This window comes from Nelusetta ayraudi, unplaced genomic scaffold, assembly GCF_046127955.1.
Source record: "Nelusetta ayraudi isolate G7.1 ecotype Tasmania unplaced genomic scaffold, CSIRO-AGI_Nayr_v1 ptg000053l, whole genome shotgun sequence".
NCBI lineage: Eukaryota > Metazoa > Chordata > Actinopteri > Tetraodontiformes > Monacanthidae > Nelusetta > Nelusetta ayraudi.
In genome coordinates this window covers 5,430,067-5,449,562 of record NW_027466103.1, presented here as the reverse complement: position 1 = coordinate 5,449,562, position 19,496 = coordinate 5,430,067, and the positions used below count along the sequence as shown (strand labels likewise).

General features: G+C 41.2%; 1 protein-coding gene across 1 annotated transcript; it reads left to right on the top strand.

Annotated features, from left to right (window-relative positions):
* The first annotated feature begins 12,792 nt into the window (after positions 1-12,792).
* Positions 12,793-17,656, top strand: pex11a (peroxisomal biogenesis factor 11 alpha). Its single transcript, XM_076037935.1, has 3 exons — positions 12,793-13,111; positions 13,268-13,383; positions 15,273-17,656. Exons 1-3 carry the CDS (start codon positions 13,056-13,058, stop codon positions 15,839-15,841), a joined length of 741 nt encoding a protein of 246 aa, XP_075894050.1. The 5' UTR covers positions 12,793-13,055; the 3' UTR covers positions 15,842-17,656.
* The last annotated feature ends 1,840 nt before the right edge of the window (positions 17,657-19,496 follow it).

Here is a 19,496-nt window from a genome sequence, read left to right as displayed (position 1 = left end):
CTTGCTGTGGTGAAATAGCTTTCGCACAACTAATTTCTACCACGGTGTGGTATAAATTGATTAAAGCGGTTCTTCCTTTAAGCTAAATCAGGGTGATTTAAAAACTCGAGCAAGAACATTAAAATTCTCACCTTAGACTCGGTTTAATTTATCATTGAGAACCACCTTAATGCCCGAGCCACAATTGCAGTGTGGTTATAGAGTTACAAAACGTTTGACACTGGTGTCTTTAAACTGCATCTCACTGCCTTTGGATGTCCAACGCATGGAATGCTGGACATCACCTACTTTTCAAAACCCATTGGCTCTTTGCTCTTCAAACTCCTGCTGTGTGTCAATGTGCCAGTCAATTTCTGAAGGATCTGACATTTTTCTGAGCAGGTGCCGGTTTACGGCATCTGCTTCAGGTGAATATTAGCGCCGTCAAACATGAAGGGAATGCATCTTCCACTCTGTTGCAGAGCTGGTGGCTGGAATAAAAAAAAAAGGGGGGGGGGGGGGGAGGTGGGGCTGAGCAATGGCATGACTGTGGAGAATCATTCCACTGCCACTCTGTCTCACTCACATGGTGATGCACGACAGGCAACATCAGATGTTTCCAGTCTTTTCTTCTCTGTGCTGCAGCATTTCAAGAAAATCACACATTTCATGTTTTTATGTCTCAACGGTTTTCCTTTATCGACGTTTCCTTTCCCACCCACCCCATTTGTCAATTCATTCAAAAACAGGGGAGGAACATTTACCGGATGCAAACAGCGCAAGCTTCATTCAAAGGCGGCAATCGAAGGAGTCCAAACAAAAACACAGTGCAAGTTGAATGGATAAAATCATTGGGAGTACAGTGATTAGCAGTTTTCTGCTCTTAGCCATGTCCTTTTTTTCCATGCTGTTCTGCACTGGATTATTAGGTTGCGCTTACATGAAAACAACCAAATCTCTGGGCAGTCATCTTGCTGTGGTGAAATAGCTTTTGCACAATCATTTTGGCAGACAATCATTTTGAGATTTAACACTGTCCAATCTGAGTTCCAGTGCATTTACTGAACAGTTGAAACAACAGGAAGAAATGTGGCACATTGGCTTCAACTCTTTCATCTAATCTCTAACATCTGCCAGTGGTGAGATGGAGTGGGGGCAGCTATGGAAACCAGCTCAGTGGCAGACAGCCTAATTTGTTCATTCATCTGTTCTCACAGCTGTAAGTTTTAAGGCTGATGAGTCTCAGTGGCTTTCTCAATTTGTAAGAATACTAATTTCACAACGACACAATGGGGTCATTTATGTTTACACTTGACAACAATTTATTTATGAGACACAAGAACACGAGAGAAATGCGACGGTAGCACGAAGTGCAAAGCGAGACAGAATGTCACACAGCACACAAAGCAAGTTTTTATTCTGATACCTTGACCATACATACGCATCACTTCAAAAGTGCAGCAGTGATGGTGTGTGACTATGAGTAATTAATACTTATGTGTCTCAAGAGAAATCAGAACTAGATATATTAGTGCTTGTCACTCACTCAGTGGACTGGGTATGATAAATTATTCCTTGAAGTCACATTTCCTCCTGGAGCAACACATTCCTCATGAGGAGGCTCCCTGCCGTCACAAAGACACTGCTCAGGGAGAAGAATTATCCACTACTTTGTGCGTTTTTCCACTTTTTTTTTCTTTTTTTTATTAAAGTTTCGATGAATCACTTCTCTCTCTCGTTCTCATCAAGCACTATGGAAATTCTAAATTCATTTTGAAAAAAGAGAGAGAGAGAGAAGTGATTCTAGCCAGGGGCTGTGCTGCATATCAAAAGCTCCTTTTTAAGCCCAGCACCCAGTGTTGCAAATGAACAGGCAGTGAGCCACTGGCTTAAGGGCACTTATGTCTATTGATCCAAACGCAGCCCAAAGACAGATCCAGTTAGCTTGAGCAGGATAACGTTTGAACAAAGTTTATCCATATGCAAATTCCATAAAATATGTGGTGACATATGATGGAAGGATAAACACGGTAGATTTTTGTTTAAAAGGTTTACATCAATTGACCGGCTGAAGCTTTGAAGATGAACATCATCATGTCTGCGGCTCTGGATTCCACGCGTTGACTCTGCTGCGACCGGCTTTCTTTAGGCTTTCACACCAGCTGCCGATCTCGCTCTCTGTTTTCATTCATTTGCCTCTAAAAGCATAATCCCATTTCTCTGATTTATGCATTGGCTTGTTCGCTTCGTGGGATCCTCCTAGACAGACACACATCAGCATACATGCATAATTTGCCCCAAAAATCAAAGCAATGATTAACCTTAGACCCTGCGCATGGCACTCGGAGAAGCCCACCCACACTACAAATTTGGAAAATACAAGACACTTTGAACTGTAAATGCTAACGGCCTGGCTGTTAGATGATAAATCTTCAGGTTCCTCTCATTGGGTCACACTGTTCCACAAATCATTAAGAATCTTCAATAATTTTAAATTTCATTCAAAAAACAAAGTTTCAGTTTTTTTAAATTTTCCCAACCAGTTTGTTCTCCAAAATTTAAAGGCAATGTTGCACATTGTCCCTGTTGCTTTTCCTGATGGACTGTTTGCGCAAACTAGTAGCTGTCACAGTACTTTTCCATTCAGCATGCCAGCCACTCCCACCTCATCAGCCACTCCACTCACCTGTGCTCACAGCTGCTCTTCATCTGCAATCAGCTCAGTATATATGCTCCTGCTCCACACCCATTCTTTGCCAGATTGTTCTTTGTCCCCATGCAAGACCTTCCAGCGGTTCTCTGCCTGATCACCCGTTGTCGACCGAGCCTGTCCCTGACCCGATCCAGCTTGGATTTCCCTGGTGTTCTGACCTGCCCGCTTCCGCTCTTGGTAATCCGCCTCCTGCCTTCTCGGTTCCGACCCCGTTTTTCCCTGACGTCCTGCCTCCCAGCAACCCGACCAGCCTTCAGTCCCCGACCTGCCTCGACCGCCAGCTCCCCGGCAACCCGACCAGCCTTCTGCCCCCGACCACGTCTACAGCCTCTGCGTCTCTGGTGTCTGTCTGCCTGTTCCCTGGCCCTTGTTGGTTCGGGCCTGCTACTGATCCAACACCTACCCCCTCATTGCAATTTCTACTACGCTGTTTGTGCTGCATTTGGGTTCACACCACGCCCCGTTTCAGTAGCAGGGTTTTCATCTTCAAACACATGCCTACTGCAGCTAAATGTGAGACTGTTGTGTCTTTTTTCAGTGTTACTGCTTAATTTTTGCACCTGCAATTACTTTTTTTTTTAAATGTTTCCTGGAAAATCAGTGCCCAATTTTTGTCGTTGCCAGTGTAGTGAGAGACTCCTTGGCGAGGTTCATCTCCACTTGAACTGTCAAAGCCCACAACTCAATGGTTGGCCCACCTGGAACGTCTTGCGATTGTGCAGAGTTGATTTCCCAGTGTGACGATACTGAAATCGCACCTACCCAACAACATCGCCAGGATGGAAGAGGACATCAGTATTTACAATATGCATGTGTTCAAATTGTTCCATACATATTAAGGGCCTGAACTGAAGCGATATTACGCTTTGCATCAAAAGGCCTTGAATCATGAAACATGAAATGGAGCCACTGGCTTTTGACATCGGTATAAAGTTCTGATCATCGCCGTGTAATCAAGGAATAATCATGAAAAAAACATTGGGCACAGCAGGGGTGGGGTGGGGCGGGGAGGTGTGGGGGGGTGGCGGAACGTATTGGTTTTGCCGTGAAACAAGCTTGCACTATCACCTGACAACTCCCTTGAGATTCGCTGGTACAGGTCGCAGGCGTAATCGACAAACGCTGTGGGCTGAATGTGACATATTTGCTGCGTGCATATGCAAATCCATGCGCGCTTATAGCATTCAAAATAGCCCTTTACATCCTAAACACACCCGTGTGCATACATATGTACATGCGTGGACCAAAGACATAGGCCTGTGATTAACAGCTTGGCTGGATAGTGAATGTATGGATAGAATGAGGCTCAGGTTGGAGCAGTCTGGTCTAAGAGGAGACCTGTGGATGTGGTGATGGCGAGTTTAGTTTGGTTTAGTTTATTGTCACTTATAAAAAAAACGGTGAATGTGAGAAGTGAAATGATAAGATGAGTGCAGAGTGAGGGGGTGAAGTGACTTGGTGTGAGAGAACAGGACCCGAGGGACAGGGTGTTGGAGGCCGATGATTGGCTGTCTGTCACGTCCCGAACTTTCTGTCATGTGCTCATTTGTTAGTTTTGTAGTGTCTTGTCTCTCGGCTTTTATTTTGAAATCCTTTCCTTGATGTGTTGGTTAACTGGCTCTTAACCTGCCCATCCCATGTGTGTTTCCAGCCATATCTGATTAGTCTTCCTACCCTTATTGTGTCAACCTGTTCTCTTCCCGCCCTGATTGTGTCCACCTGTTCCCCGTTAACCTTGACTTTATATAGTCTGCCTTTGCCCTTGTTCTGTGGTCATTTGTCAAGGACCAGCATTTCCTGTGCCACTTTATTGAACCAGGTTTTGTGGCTTTGCCTCATTTTGTCAGTCTTTGTTTTGTTGCAATGTTTTGTTTGTCTCGTTTTGTGATTTTGCAACTTTTGATAGCCTGTCAAATATAGAGTGGTTGTACGTTGATACTTTTGCCATTAAAAAGTACTTCAATTTCATACTTTGTTTTGAGTCGTGCACTTCAACTCTGCACCCAGTGCACTGTGGCTGCCGCCAAAGGGAATAACTGAAAGGAGAAGGAGTGGAATAACAGCTTGGACGGAACTATTATTATACTATTAAAGTGCTCGATGACAATGACGCATATTGCTGAAGACGCACCACTGTTGCTGTATGTTGTCACAGCCTTGACTGTAAAAGGCCTTTGCACACCATTGCACATTTTCACTTGTTTATTTGTTGCGCATCAGCTGTGGAACTTTAACTGTAATTTAGTTTAGGTGAAGTCGCACAAGCAGTTTGTCGCTCTAATATGCAGTTTGTAGTGGTTGTTACAAACCCGAATTCTGGCTGTAATCTAATCCTGCCAAAGCCGATCCCATTGATTCATTTCACTCAGACATCTCACATTTGATACGTTTACTGCTGCTGCAACCGCATGTCACACGTTTGCCGTCCAGGCCACATCACCCCTCACAGATGGTTAGCACCTGCAAAGCGCCCTTAACAGGATCGCAGATTATGGGGAGTGAAGATATCCCTGGAGCCTGCAGGGAGCCTGCAGGTGGATGGTGGGGTGTATGGGGGTGGGGTTGAAATGACAGGTGCGGCACTGCAGGGCAACAGCGCAGTAACGTGCAGAGGGAGATTTGATGGATTGGGGCTGTTTTAACTAACCGACGTATTAAGAGGGTGCGTTGGCAATGTGGTTGTGGAGAGCAGAGCATGTAACGTGTATCAGTGTTTCAGCACCATTTGACTGCCTCAACTGGCTTGCATGGCTCGCCTCGTTTAATTGAAATACACTTCAGACACGTGAGATTGAATTTACATCCATTCAGAGGAAAGTTTTCCAAGCCCATTGTTCATAATAAGCTTTGTGATTACAATAGAATATTTATTTCTTTTCTGCATTTCCACTTATTACGTAATGGAGTTTGAATTGCAGTATTGCCCATTGGTAAGTTTCTTTGAATGTACACAAATGGGCGCTGCAGCTGTTGCAGAACTGGGTGGGCAATCATGAGCTCAACTTCCGAGATAGATTGGGAAAGTTTTACTTGGCTGGAAATTACAAGAGGCAATAACCAATTTATGTAGATCTAACCTCTGGTGGTTAATATAAATGTGGGTTTTCCATTCCGAAACCCATTTGACTGTATATGCGCACTCAGTGATTTGCTTTCTGCGGGTCCTTCAGCAATACTAAATAGCACAAGCGTGAGAGCATTCAGCTGGGGATACATGCATCCCAGCACACTCCACCTTCATTTAATGCTTTATTGATGTATCCGAGGGCCGTGTCGCTTTTTTTTTCTCAGCAGGACATTTTTCTATAACAAACTCACATTGCACTCTTCCTCTGAAAGGGGGAAAAAAAATGAATATTTTGCTCTCTAGCGTTGATTCTATGAAATGAAAAGAAACTCATTCTGTAGTTCGAGCTGCCGGACAGAAAAACAAATACATCAGTCGAGCGCTCAATGAGGAGAAGCTGTTGTTGAACCCTGAGTCACTGATACATATCTAAAAACCCAACCACTCAAACTCTCATACGAAATTATGTCCGGTGATGATCAGGCCATCATGTTGGCGTTTTCAAAATATCCATTTAATCTCAGGAACATCTTGAAATGCTTCTAGTCCTGAACAGAGAGGAGCAGACAGTTGCGCAACATGCAAATGAACACTCTGGAGCTCTGGAATGTCTTAAGGCTGTGGTGATTCATGTGTGGCACATCAAAGACACAATTATAATATAGTGAATATATAATGACATATGATAGGGTGGGATTATAATACAGTCATATTATGGACTTTCCCTATGGATGGTCTGAATGCAAAGAGTATTTCTTTGCTGCAGCACATCTCATAATGGTCTGGAAACTCCACAACGCTCCATGCACCAGAAACCTTCTTGTGCATATGACGTGTGAAAATAAGAGTACAGGCGTTAGTTTGGTCATATTTTGTCCTCATTATAAGGACGTCGCTGCTTCACTTGCAAGCTGCGTCGCTGATTCACTTGCAAGCTGTCGCTGTTACGCCTGAAAGACATTTAAAAAGAACTTTGGAAGTGCAGATACATCATGCACTGCATACTTGCATGCATTCCAAGTGCACTGATTACACTAATGGTCGCCTCTAGCAATTTTGAGCCTAATGACAAAAAATTGGTCTGCCTTGGTCCCGTACATACTGTATCAAGCATACAGCTGGGCTCATAGAATCATGTGACTGTGAGTTGGGGTCTCAAGGTTCGCCCAAAATGTCGGACGCTCGCTCTGTTACAGACGTAGGGAGACGATGCAAGCAGATATGAATGGGTTTGACTTTAAGTGAAGGGCGCACCCTCTAATTTTTGACACAAATATGCAAAGACCACATTTCAAGATTAGCCAATTTGTTGACAGGCTTTGCATGTGAGTTTGTTTTCCTTTTTTTCCTCTTTTATTTGATTATACCACTTCCTGTTTTTAGATCTTGGACTTTCTATGACATCGACCCAGATTGTTCCCCAGACCCAATTAATGCAACCAAACAAGTTTTGTTTTTTTGACACCGCAAACTTTCCGAGTCTTCCTTTTTAAAAAAAAAAAAAAAAAAAAAGAACTTGTCTAAACTGAGTCTCTTTCCTCTTTTGATTATCATCTTCCCGGCCTCAGAGTTATTTCTCATGTCTCTTCTTCACAAAAACAAACAAAAAAGGTTCTGAGCCTTTTGATTTCAGTCCCAAGGAGAGGGCCACCATACATCTCTAAAATCCAGAGGGAAGGCACTGTTGGCGGCAACTAACGCACCTTTTAGATGATGAAATTGGCCGATGAAATGGATGGAACCTGCCGGAGGAGGTCTCAGAGCAGCCAAATACCTTCAAGCAGTGAGGAAATTACATCAAGAAAAGCATCTGCACTGCAGTGTTTACTCATGTCCCATCTGAGATGGCGGAAAAATTTTCTTCATTTAAACCGCACACGCACCTCATTTCTTCACCTGGCCAAGGTCATTTTCCACTGCTCACTCTGTACACCTGCCTTTACCCACCTGATTACACTCATCTGCTGCTCATTCCCAGCAATCAAGCCCAGTATCTAGACTATATACAGTGTAGACAGCCTTGCACTTAACCATCAGACAAATTGTAGTCAAGCTGTTTGTGGCATCTAATTGCAGCACACAGTCGCAGGGTTGCTCAGTATAGAGCTTTTGCAATTTTGGAAATTGCATGTGGCGTTTGCGAGAGTGGGTGATAGTGGAGGGGCTGATATAACACAGCACATCCAATAAGGACTTGTGGTCAGGGTGATAACAGGAGGTCGGGCAGGCGAGAAGTGCGAGTAATTCTAGGTAGTAGGCGAAGAACAATCTGGCAGCAGGCCGAGTGCGGTGATGTCTTTACCGTGGCCTTGAGTTCCGGAGGTGAGCTGCGTGCGAGAGAAGGCAGCCGTGTAAAGTGAGCCAGAGCAGCAAGTGCGTGGGCCTTGTTTTTAAACCTCTGTGTGGGATTCACGACAGGCGATAAAACATGTTGACCTCGCTAACAAAAATATCCAGATTCAGCAACAAGTTTCCGTTTTTCCCCCCTCATCCTAATCACATTCATCTTGACATTCGGAGCATGTGAGAAATCACAGTCTTGCCCGGCACATAGATGCCTACAAATAATCACTGAAAGCCTCAAACTTGATATTCACTCAATCTGCGTCAGGTGATCAGGTGAGATTGCCGAGCTGCGAGTGTGCTTCACCATGAGAATGAATGCGTGTGTGTCAAAGTGGAAAGGAGTCATGTAGATCCATGCAGATGCAGCGGATGAGCCATATGGTGCGTCAGCTGTTTGTGCATTAAGCTCATGCGTCCTTGATAAATGGGGATACTGGTGAGAAAATGAAAAGACCCACACACACACACGTCACAACAAGCTCCCCATTCTTCTTCTTCTTCTTCTCCTGCCGCATTATCCGGAGTCGGGTCGCGGGGGCAGCAGCCTAAGCAGAGATGCCCAGACCTCCCTGGCCCCAGTCACCTCCTCCAGCTCATCCGGCGGGACCCCAAGGCATCAAAGCTCCCCATTCCATTTTGTAAATTATTCATGATACGTGTGGCAATATGTAACCTTGACGTTTCAAAAATGTCCTACTTAAATTCTATTTCAAATGACATGAAACTGTTTGTAAGAAAGGGTTTAATAGAAAAGGCCAGGCGAGCTGATATTTGTATGCCGCTGTAAAGTCCTACTGCTTTGAAAGTGCAGGCGTCAACGCCGTTTTAGATTTGAGACTTCTGAGAGATTAAGGCTCCATCTGAATATGATGTTGATTAACACAGCAATGCTTTGGCAAAAATTAACAAATGTTAATGCGTTGACTTTGGGCAAAGGAATTGCTTGTTGAGAAAAGCAGCAAATCATTTCTTCAAGATGCTGATTACATTGGAATACAAATTTGATTTATCGGTCAGCTTCTGCACACGCATTATTTTGTGATAATTCAAAAATCATCCGTGTAGTGTATTTGTCAGGTTGCACAATGATAACTACACAATCTTCTTTTGCGCAGCAGTGTCCTTTTATTGCTTCACTTAATTTGTGACTTACATTAATATTAAGGAACAGCTCTTGTTTTGCTGTTTAAAAGATAAAATTTATGAAAAAGGTCTTGGTTTATCAAATTATCTACAAATATTCTAAAAGAAAAGTTGTGGGGAAAAAAAGTTTTCTAAAGGCTGTTATCAAGTGCAAGAACTCACTGTGCGAGTGATGATTAACCGACTCTCTCGGTGTGTGTGTGTGTGTGTGTGTGTACTTGTAAATATGACTTTGTGAGGACCAATTACATTTCCGACCATCAGACTGAGGACTTTTTGAAGTGAAGACAAATTGTCTGGCCTTGACAACTTAATCAATAAATTGTGGAGTAAACAAGGAAGCAGAGAGGCAGAATATGAATCAGGGTTAGGTAAAGGTGAGGGCATGGGTTTAGGTTATGGAACGGAATATGAATTCAAGACAGCTTAAAGTCTTCATATACATCAGAAAATTTGGTTGGACATTTTTGCAACACTTGTCTATGTTTGGCTGCATGTGCTTCAGTATGGCTCTTTTTTCTTTGGTGGCTACATTGTAGGCCATTGTATGTTTGAACTGTTGCAGCTTAATATCCTCACAGTTGGACGTCTTTGATAACCCCCAAAGCAATTGTTCCCTGTGTTGTATTTTTGATGATTAGATGGTGGTCATGGATTGAAGAAATCCATCCTCCCACACACTCCACATGCGCCGTCACTGCTGTTTTACACACTTAAAACTTCATTGCCTTGAAGTGTTTCAAGAAAAGGCTGTGTATGCTTAGATTGTATATTTTTCTTTTGATGTATTATTTTCATAATAATGAAAATTTTTCATCAGCACTCTACTTAGATTTCCCTTTTTCACCACAGAGTGCCTCACATAGCAGGTACCAGACAAGGAACGGAGCACAATGCACAGCAAAAATAAACTAAATCAAGTTCAGTCAGACAACTGTGATGTGTATTGCAGCAGAAATTGCATGTGACATGTTTGGCTTGCAGGCCCCGATCTTATCGCTCCCCTCAGCAAATTGGCATAAAGATTATGCGGAGTGTTGAGAGAAACATACATTATCCCGGTGCCTGCAGGTGGAAGCTGGGGCAGAGCAGGGGCTGAAATAACAGGTGTAGCACTGATGCAGGGCATCGTGCATCGACAGGCAGAGGGAGAGTTGAGAGACTGGGCGGCTTAAATAGACCACCAAATGAAGATTGTGCATTTGATAGGCAGGTGTGGGGAGTAGAGCGCCTCAGGTCAGGCCAGTTCCAGCTGGCTGCCTGAACTGTCTTGCGGTGGTCACTTCCTGATGAGGAAAAAGTACACAGAAATCAGTCCTCCATTCAGGTACACAGTGTGAGCTTTTGACAAAAGGGATATTACTTTGACCTTGAAAGGCTACTTCACGTTGGTATTATAGCGCACATTTAGATCCTTATCTAAGTTACCAGAAGAATCAAAAGAATTGTTCCCTGTGTGACAGAGCACACCTTGAGCGCACTCTCAAAAGTTGCCAGAACACTTCATCTGCAAACTCACAAACAAACCACTCGATGCTGATGCCATGTTTTGTTCTTTGCTCCTCATAAGACACCACATCAAATAGCTTCCACTTGTTGATTAATATGCTGATTGAAGCACAACCGTCACACCTCACAAGAAACTTTTGCAATGCTTCAACTTGGGATCATCGACGTGCTGATTTTACACAGAGGTTTTCAAAACAATTTGGTGTACTTATAAATACAGATGATTTTAATTGTCTGGTTTCTAGTACTTCTGTGCATCCTCACTTTCCTCAAATAGAGTTTTACTCACAGGTCTCTCCGTGCAACTGTATCTGTATAGGTTTTAGACGACCACACACTAGTCCATTACTTCCTGGCAGAGTGATTAGGATCAGTCTGGAGCTTCTATAGCTGCAGTTCTATCAACTATACAACAAATTCTCCATGTGTATTGTTATAATTAATTATTCATTCATTTTATTCCCACTTGTCCTCATTCTTTTGCACTATTGATCAACATTCTCTGACCATTATTCTCCAAAAGAAAAAGATTTGCCAAGTATTGCACCAACACATATTGGGATGGAATCCATGTAGGCCCTACCTAAAATAATATTTTGTGACATTTTTAAGGAACTTCTTAACCTGCTGGGGTATTTGGTCAGAACTATTTTTTTCAGAAGCTCTTTCCAAATCAATCCAGCCTCTGTGTAACAACAACTCTGAAGATTCTACACTGTGAGTTGAGTATTGTTTGAATAAAAGATGAGATATACTGTTCATAGGAAAATCAATCAACTGGATACCCAAATAATAAAATTATGTTTTTACAGGTCATGTTATCTGCTGTTCAAAGCTTAGATTACAGTCAATCAAAGCAAAGACTTCTCCCATGAGGCTGAAGGTTTTCTGACAATTACCCAGCGGAGACAGTAATATGATGTATAGGTGCTGGAGCCAATAACCAGTCTCCCAGGACTCACAGGTCTGATGGAAACACTTCTCATGGTGATGGAAACCGATACCTTGTCAGTGCAAAAAAGAGGAAATGTGGGGAAAAAAATGTCGACGGGCAGAAAAGGACATTTCAAGAAAAACTGGGAAAACTGCTTTTTCTGATGTCAATGTCTTAGAATTTTTTTGGGAATGTTATAATTTAAAAAAATATTTATAAAATATAAATATAAAATCATTCTGGGCTACAAGCATTTTGTTTTTCTTTTATGTTTATTTTATTTTTAATGATTATCAGAATATCATTCTATTTTGATAAAAAAAAAAAAAATGCAGTCTCAGACTCTCAGACATATATTTATAAACCAGATTCAAGAAAATATATTTGCCAACTTTAGTAAGTAAAATGTAATGTGTATAATGCAGAGCAAGCTGCTATATAAAAGTTAAATTTCTATTAAATGTTAAAATAAATAAAAAAAATAATAATAAAAAAAAAAAAATACCCCAAAAACTTTCTTAGGCAATTCATTTGATCAGGAATCTGGTGTTATTAAAAAACAAAGTTTTTATTTATTTATTTATTTATTTTTTTTTTTTTAAAAAACCCCTCTAATAATAAAGAACTTGTATAAACATTAGACCTAGTTCGACGTCAGAATTTCTGTTGCTTAATTGTCTAACCTCTACCACAGGCCCACCTAGTGTTCAAAATACGTAGGTACACATTTCTAAAATTAAGTAGAAGAGCTGTTCATTAAAATGTGTTGAAAAAAATTGCAAGAGGTTTAGATGCACTAGGATTGAATTGTAATGTGTCTGTGAAAATAATACTAACCTAACGATGTGTTCGTGGTTTCAAACATTCACTTTTTTTATACAACGAAACTCTTTCGACAAAACCTTCTCTAAATGTGTAATTTATATTTAAAAAAAAAAAAAAGAAAAAGAAAAAGGAGCCTACATTTGTGCGTCCAGAAAAACACGAAAGAGGTTTTACCTAACATGTTTTGTATACTGACGCGCCGGTTTATTAATATTATTTCTTTTGACCGCTCGGATTTTAGTCCGACATGAACACGTGTCCGTGGTGAAACAAGGCAGGCTTTGTTCAACTTGCGTTCCGTACACGGACCGACCAAACCGTCCAGGCAGAGGGACGAGCGTGTAAAAAAGTTCCACCAATTCCGTTTGTGACCTTTTACTATTGCCACAGAATGGAAACGCGCCACTGACGTAGTGTGTTCGTTTTTTTGTTTTTTGTTTTTTACGATTGGACGACCCCAAGGGGACATTAACGCGAAGGCGGTGCTTTAATGAGGCTTTGACTAACTCTCGAGTACAACCTGTTCCCTCATTGCAACCATGGACGCCGTGGTAAAATTCACCAGCCAAACACAAGGAAAGGACCGTATATTCAGGTAAGCGTTTGTCTTATTCGTTTTGCAGTGTCGGATTTAAACTAAACGATTTTTTTTTCTCGAGTAAAACTACACCGAGAGGACACATAACAGGGTGGGAGCACATCGCCTGTCACTTTTATTTATTATCTTTCTCCTGCCTTGACAATGTTCCAGGACAACGCAGTACGCTTGCGCACTGACGGTATACCTGCTTCGAAGGAACACGGGACGAAAGGAATTTGTGACGAAGCTGAAAAGCCTCGAGGCTGCGATGAGCGCGGGGAGAAAATGTGAGTATGTGGTTCGAGTGTCAGTTTGGCCAGAGGTCAAGGCTCATTAGCGACGGTCATAAACAACAAAGGTGAGCTCGCTGTCGAGTCCAGAGCGCATGAAGCGCATCTCGACAACAGTAAATCTGTCAAACACATACAAAGGTTGCCATTTCCTATCGTCTTACGTTGTTCTGGCATGTTGTGTTGTCAAAGAGTGTTTAAATGAAACCTTATTTGTTGACATTAATGGCTTTGTGTCCATTGCAAAAAAAACAAAACAAAACAAAAAAAACAAAAAAAAGGTTTTAGACATTTCATTTATATACGATCAAACTTTATTTATAAAGCACTTTTCATCCCAAAAAAATGCAACAAAAAGTGCTGGGGAAAAAAAATGCAACAGTTGTGATGAGGGTGTCTAACTGACAGTTGTTCTTTTTTGCGCGTTTGTTTAGTACTTTACAAATTTCACAGCAAAGCTCCATATAATTAATTCTTACATATGATACATACATATTTGACAGCTGTGTGGTTTGTGGAACAATACTTTCAGTGCTCTGTACGCTCTTCTCTCGGTTTTCACATTATTCTTTCGCTACGAACCTAAATGCACCTCTTTGGCAACAGCAAAAATAAGCTTTACTGTCTACGCAATAAGAAGGCCTAAGAAAATAACTGCAAGTGTCCTCCATCAGGTTGATCCATAGCTAATAACTAAAACAAAACAAAAACAAATGATGTACACTAATTTTAAAGTTCAGTTGGATCTTAGTTTTAATATATTTTCTGTAATTCCCTTTAACCTGATATATTTTTTTTTGTCACCGTGGGCTCTGGGGTGATGTGGTAACTCCTCCAATGGCTTAAAAGATATCAGAGAGCAGGACTTTTGTGTTGTGTGGCTTGTAAAAGCAACGTTTTGCTCCTTCCACAGCGCTTGCACTTTTGACATTTCTGAGTGAGGAGTGACCATTTTTAGGTATAAAAACTCCAAAAAGCATTGGCTTAACATAGCGGTGGCCTCCAACCTTTACGCTGAGAGGAGGTTAATGGCTGTTCATCCACTTGTTGGTCCGTTTCCTTTATTGCCTCTTGGACCTGAGAGAGGTGACTGTGGATGTCCAAAGGAACTGTGGATTCAGACCTTTAGCCTGGCTTTGAGCAGCTCAGTCAGTGTTGACACTCTTGTCCCACTTAATGCTGTTGTGATAGACCTTTATCAGGGGCCAGCCTTTTTTCTTTTTTTTTTTTTTTTTCCTGAACCACCATACAGTTATTTTTTCTTTTTCCTTTGTGTCATTGCTGCTCTGCTACATTTCAACCCCACCAAAGGAGATTTAAAGCATCTGTATTCATGACTCACAAAAAGGTCTGGAAAATTTCACAAGTTCAGTCGGGTGAAATTTCAGAATGCAGCTGAAATATTTCACCCTCTCTAAAACCTTTGAATGCTCATGTCCAACTGATCAGTGTTTCAATAGTGCATTGCATAACATGTCAAACAAAGAAATTAGACACACACAAGTGTCTTCCGATACGTAACCGATGAGCACTGAACGTGCTGTTCAATGACAGTTTGTATTTAAACAGTCCTCGCCATCACGCTGTTCACAAGAAAACGCCTGCCAAAGGTTTTGACAAATTGCCATTTTTTTTGTGTGTCCGCCCAAGTCAAATAGCTTTTGAGACAAAGAAACGGCCACTGTATGCTTCTGCCTAGATGTTTAACGTTCATATGACTCATGATATCACCAAAGAATTAACTTTAGAAATATTATTAAAAACGAATACAGTCGCTGTATAGTGAAGTTTAGAAGTTGCTCATCTGTCATGGAGAGTCGCTCTGGATTGTTGACCCGACACTTCATACTGAATCAGTCATGCTCTAATGCCCTCCTTTCTCCCAGTGCTCAGACTGGGAAACACAGTAAATTCCATTGAGGCCGCTCAGAGGACAATGCGTCTCTCCGACCGAGTGCTGTGCCTGTGCCTGACCGTGGCCAACGTCAACCGCGCCTTCTACTTCATCTGCGACAACGTGCTGTGGGCGCGAGGCCTCGGCCTCCTCCGCAACATCGACAAGGAGCGGTGGAGCCAGTATTCCTCCTACTTCAACTTGGTCTCGCTGCTTTTGAGCATGGCGAGGGACGCATACGTCACCGTTCAGCTGATGACGCAGACGGCCAGAGATGAGAGCTTTAGGCAGAAGATGGACAGGCATCTCGGTGAGAGCCCCGACGTTGCCGAGGTCCTGATACCTCAGCTGGATGCTTTGCTCTTCCTGCTGCTGGTCACGCTCAGATCACATCCAGATGTTACCATTGATGTGTTAAAAAACACCTGTGATCTCTTAATTCCCTTAGAGAGGTTGGGTATTTATGAGGCGAACACAGGCGTGGTGGCCTTCTGCGGGCTGATCTCGTCTCTGATTGGCATCCTGACCATTGCGCAGCCCAGGTTAAAAATTAAACCTTGATGGAAGGGAACCCCGCGGAGCAAATAGACAAAAGTGCGGCTGTAGATGTGATGAGGAACCCGCTTTCACTGTATCACTGGGCGCCACGTCAAGGGAGCTACGACGCTGGACGAGCGCAATTGTTTAACCCTGCTGTAGAGTCAGTAGCTAGCTGGCAAGAATATTTGACTAATACTTCCAATTAAAAATATGTCTCTCTAATCTGTCAATGAACTCTTCACATATGAGGGACTTTGTGTCCTTGACTTGATGTGACTTGCTTCACTTTCCGGGATGTGTGCGCCAGAACACATCGTTCTTTGGAACCCGGCAGTTTGATACCTGGCAACGCTTCAGCCAACTCTTTCAGGACCTCCACCTTACAACTGACTGGTTTTTACTGCCTTACATCCGAGTTCCAGCAGAGCATCACGAGGTTCAGCAGAATCCTTTACACAACAGTCACTTCCAGACTTCTGCACTGTGGGACCTTTCAGACCTTGTGCGATGCTGTATTGAATTGAAGATTAATTCCATTTGTATTCATTCAATAATGCAATGCTTTACAAACCCTTTTCCACAGGGACCAGTCAAAGTTGCCTTAAGCAGTCAGGTTGATGCAAAAGCTCCTCGTTTACCAATGCATCTTTGTAAATGTAAGACATGTGGTGTTTTTTAAGTGCTGCTAAACACTTTATTTAGTCAATTATTCAGTTGGTTTACAAACAGTTTCTAAGATTTCCAGGAAATATCTTTCCTGTTTTATCCATGACTTGGACCTAAATTAATCCAAAACTGGTGCTGCTATTGCCCAAAAGTCTGTAATTTAGTACAAGTTCTTAATTCTAATACACTGTTGTTGTTGCTCTCCCCCCATCCACCCCCCCCACCCCCCGCCCATATTCCTCTTGGATGTATGTGTATTTATATTTAATATGTGATGAATTTAAAGACATCGCCTCTCCAGAATAAATAATGTGGGAAGATGAAATTCAAAGTTCATGCATAAATGGGTGCTGAATGAATAATATATTTATTGTCACAAAAAGAAGTGGCACCCACTTCTGTTTACTGCCACTTTTGATTGAAGTGCAACTGTTCTAATGGAATAAAGAATAAGTTGAAACTATATTTAAACGTGGTCAGCAGTCATTAACTGAGGGGCATTTTTTGTGTTTTAGTTGATAAAAAAAAAAAGCAACTGAGGAATAAGTGAATGGAAAAGTTTTTTATTTTATTTATTATACTGAGACAGCAATACACTTTTCTGAAAGCTTTTCATTTTTTATTATACTGAGACGACAATACACTTTTCTGAAAGCTTTTCTCAAGAAGATGACATTTGATAAAGCATCCACCATTTAAAATTGCAAAAATATATTCATTTCCCTTTCACCATACTTAAGAGTTTTGCTGTGATTAATGAAATACCTATGCAAAGAGAAATAAAAACAAGTCCAAACACATAGAAGGAAATAAATAAAGAAATTTGTTCTTCTTGTCAGATCAAATGTCAGAACGTTTTACTTAATTAAATTAACCTTTTTTTTCCTGTCTTATAATTAAAGAATCCAGTTAGTTGTGCAGAGATGGAAGAAACAAAAAGCTGGGGAGTTCTTAGATGAATAGTTCATATTAGATGCAGCTAATAATTATCTTGGACAACCTTGCATTTTTAAAATGTTATTTTCTTTCGGTCTAGGAAGACATTCCTATCTAGTTAATCACAAAATCACATTGGTGCTAATGCACCAATTAAAAAAACAAAAAACAAACTTGATCTAAAATTACAAAGAAAGCACTTTGAAAAGTGGCAACAGTGTGAAGCTACACATGTGAAAATATTGCTGGGCCAACATTTTTTGTTCTTATTCTACATCTTTTTTTTCCCTCAGTAAACTAATGACATGTTGAATAAATCCAAAGGCACCTTCAGGCAGCTCCAGGAGAACAGAACCGTTACAACCGTTGCTGATATTTTTCCCAGGATGTGACAATATTGAAAGTTTTAAAATGTTTTCAGTTCTGGACTTGACAATTGCTATTTTATTGTGAAAGGGAAGCTAGATTTTTCATTATACTGTTTAAGCTTTTGATGCTAATATGTCGAGGATATTTCAGTACCTTTTTTTTTTTTTCAATAAGTTAAAATATTAGCTGCGTGACTAATAAATTAGAACGTCTGAACAGGCCTTCTAGTCGTTTGATAATTGCTTGTTAATTAACACGATATCCATAAAGGAAAAAATGAAGCTCTGGTCCTGAGTAGAGATTCACATGGCCACAACAATAAATAATCTTCTGTAGGTCTAAAATCTATCAGAATCCAGCATTCATAAAACTTGGATGATAAAACAGCATCTTAATTGAACCCTCCAATTATCAGTGCTAATAAATATTATTTTCTCAGAAATGTTCACATGTGCCAAAACAGGGGGGGGTGGGGGGACAGTTGATCCTTCAAACGTCCCAGAATACAAATGGTACATTTAAATGAAAAGATAAATAGGAGATAGTTAGCCCAGTGAGCAAATTAGGATGGAAAAATTATTAAGCGCAACAACAACAATAACATCAACAACAACAACACAGTTTCGCTAAATCGCTGTAATAGTCTTTTGCTAGTGGTGCTTAACAGAACAGGAAGATGAATTTCACTCCCTTTAAAGTTCATGATTATCGTTGGACAGTCAACAAATGTGGCTAAAGCAAAAAATAATAAAGAATTGGGAGGAAATGAAAAAAAGACAAGTACAGACACAAATCAGACAACTGTTGCACGACAACTACCCAGTAACTTTTGCGTGACAAGATTGAACTGTGCAGGTTAAACCCAGTGACAGCGAAATGTTGGAAATGTCTGAGCACACACGTTAAGGCAAATTTGAACTTCATCGTCCGTTTTGAAGCCATCATTAAGACAACAGTTGTGAGTACGGCTACATTTACGCAAAAGCCCGGAGAACACTGACAAATCAACACTACTTCCTACTTCAGGCCACAACTAGAAAAAAGAAAACATAAGAGAGAGTGAGAGAGAGAAAAAAAAAAATCAAAAGTGAAATAATCTTTTCAGCCACTAGAGGTCAGCCTCCTTTTACAGCCGTCTGAAAAAGTGGTCAGAACTCGAAGACTGACCCGCGGTGCTCTCATCCCCGTGTTCTACACATCTGGGCTCAAAATCACTGTCCAGTTTAATAAAGGCATTGCTCGCACACCCAGCGGATAATATTAAAATGTAACACAGATTATTACCATTATTATTGTTTTTGTTAAGTGAACTAAGACTCCAACCAAAACAAAATTAAGTGTTTTGTTAAAAGAAAATCTGCTTGATTACCATAATAAATACCCTGTAAGCATTAAAGAATGGGATGTGGAGTAATATTTAAGGAGTAACTATAAGTTGTCCATCTACAGTGTAAATAAGGCATAATTACTGTGTAAACAGTGTTGGGTAAAAAAACCGAAAGACCCGCAAAGACTTGATAGAGGTGAGTGGATGACGAGAAGGCAGCTCACGGTAGGCTTAGTGACAGAACAAACTGAAGAACAATCCTGCAATTACCTTTTTTCTCTACTGGGCAAAGTGGCGCTGAGGCATTGCAACACTTCTCAGAAATGAAAATGGACGTTGGCAGAGAAGCTACTGAGTATATATATATATATATATATA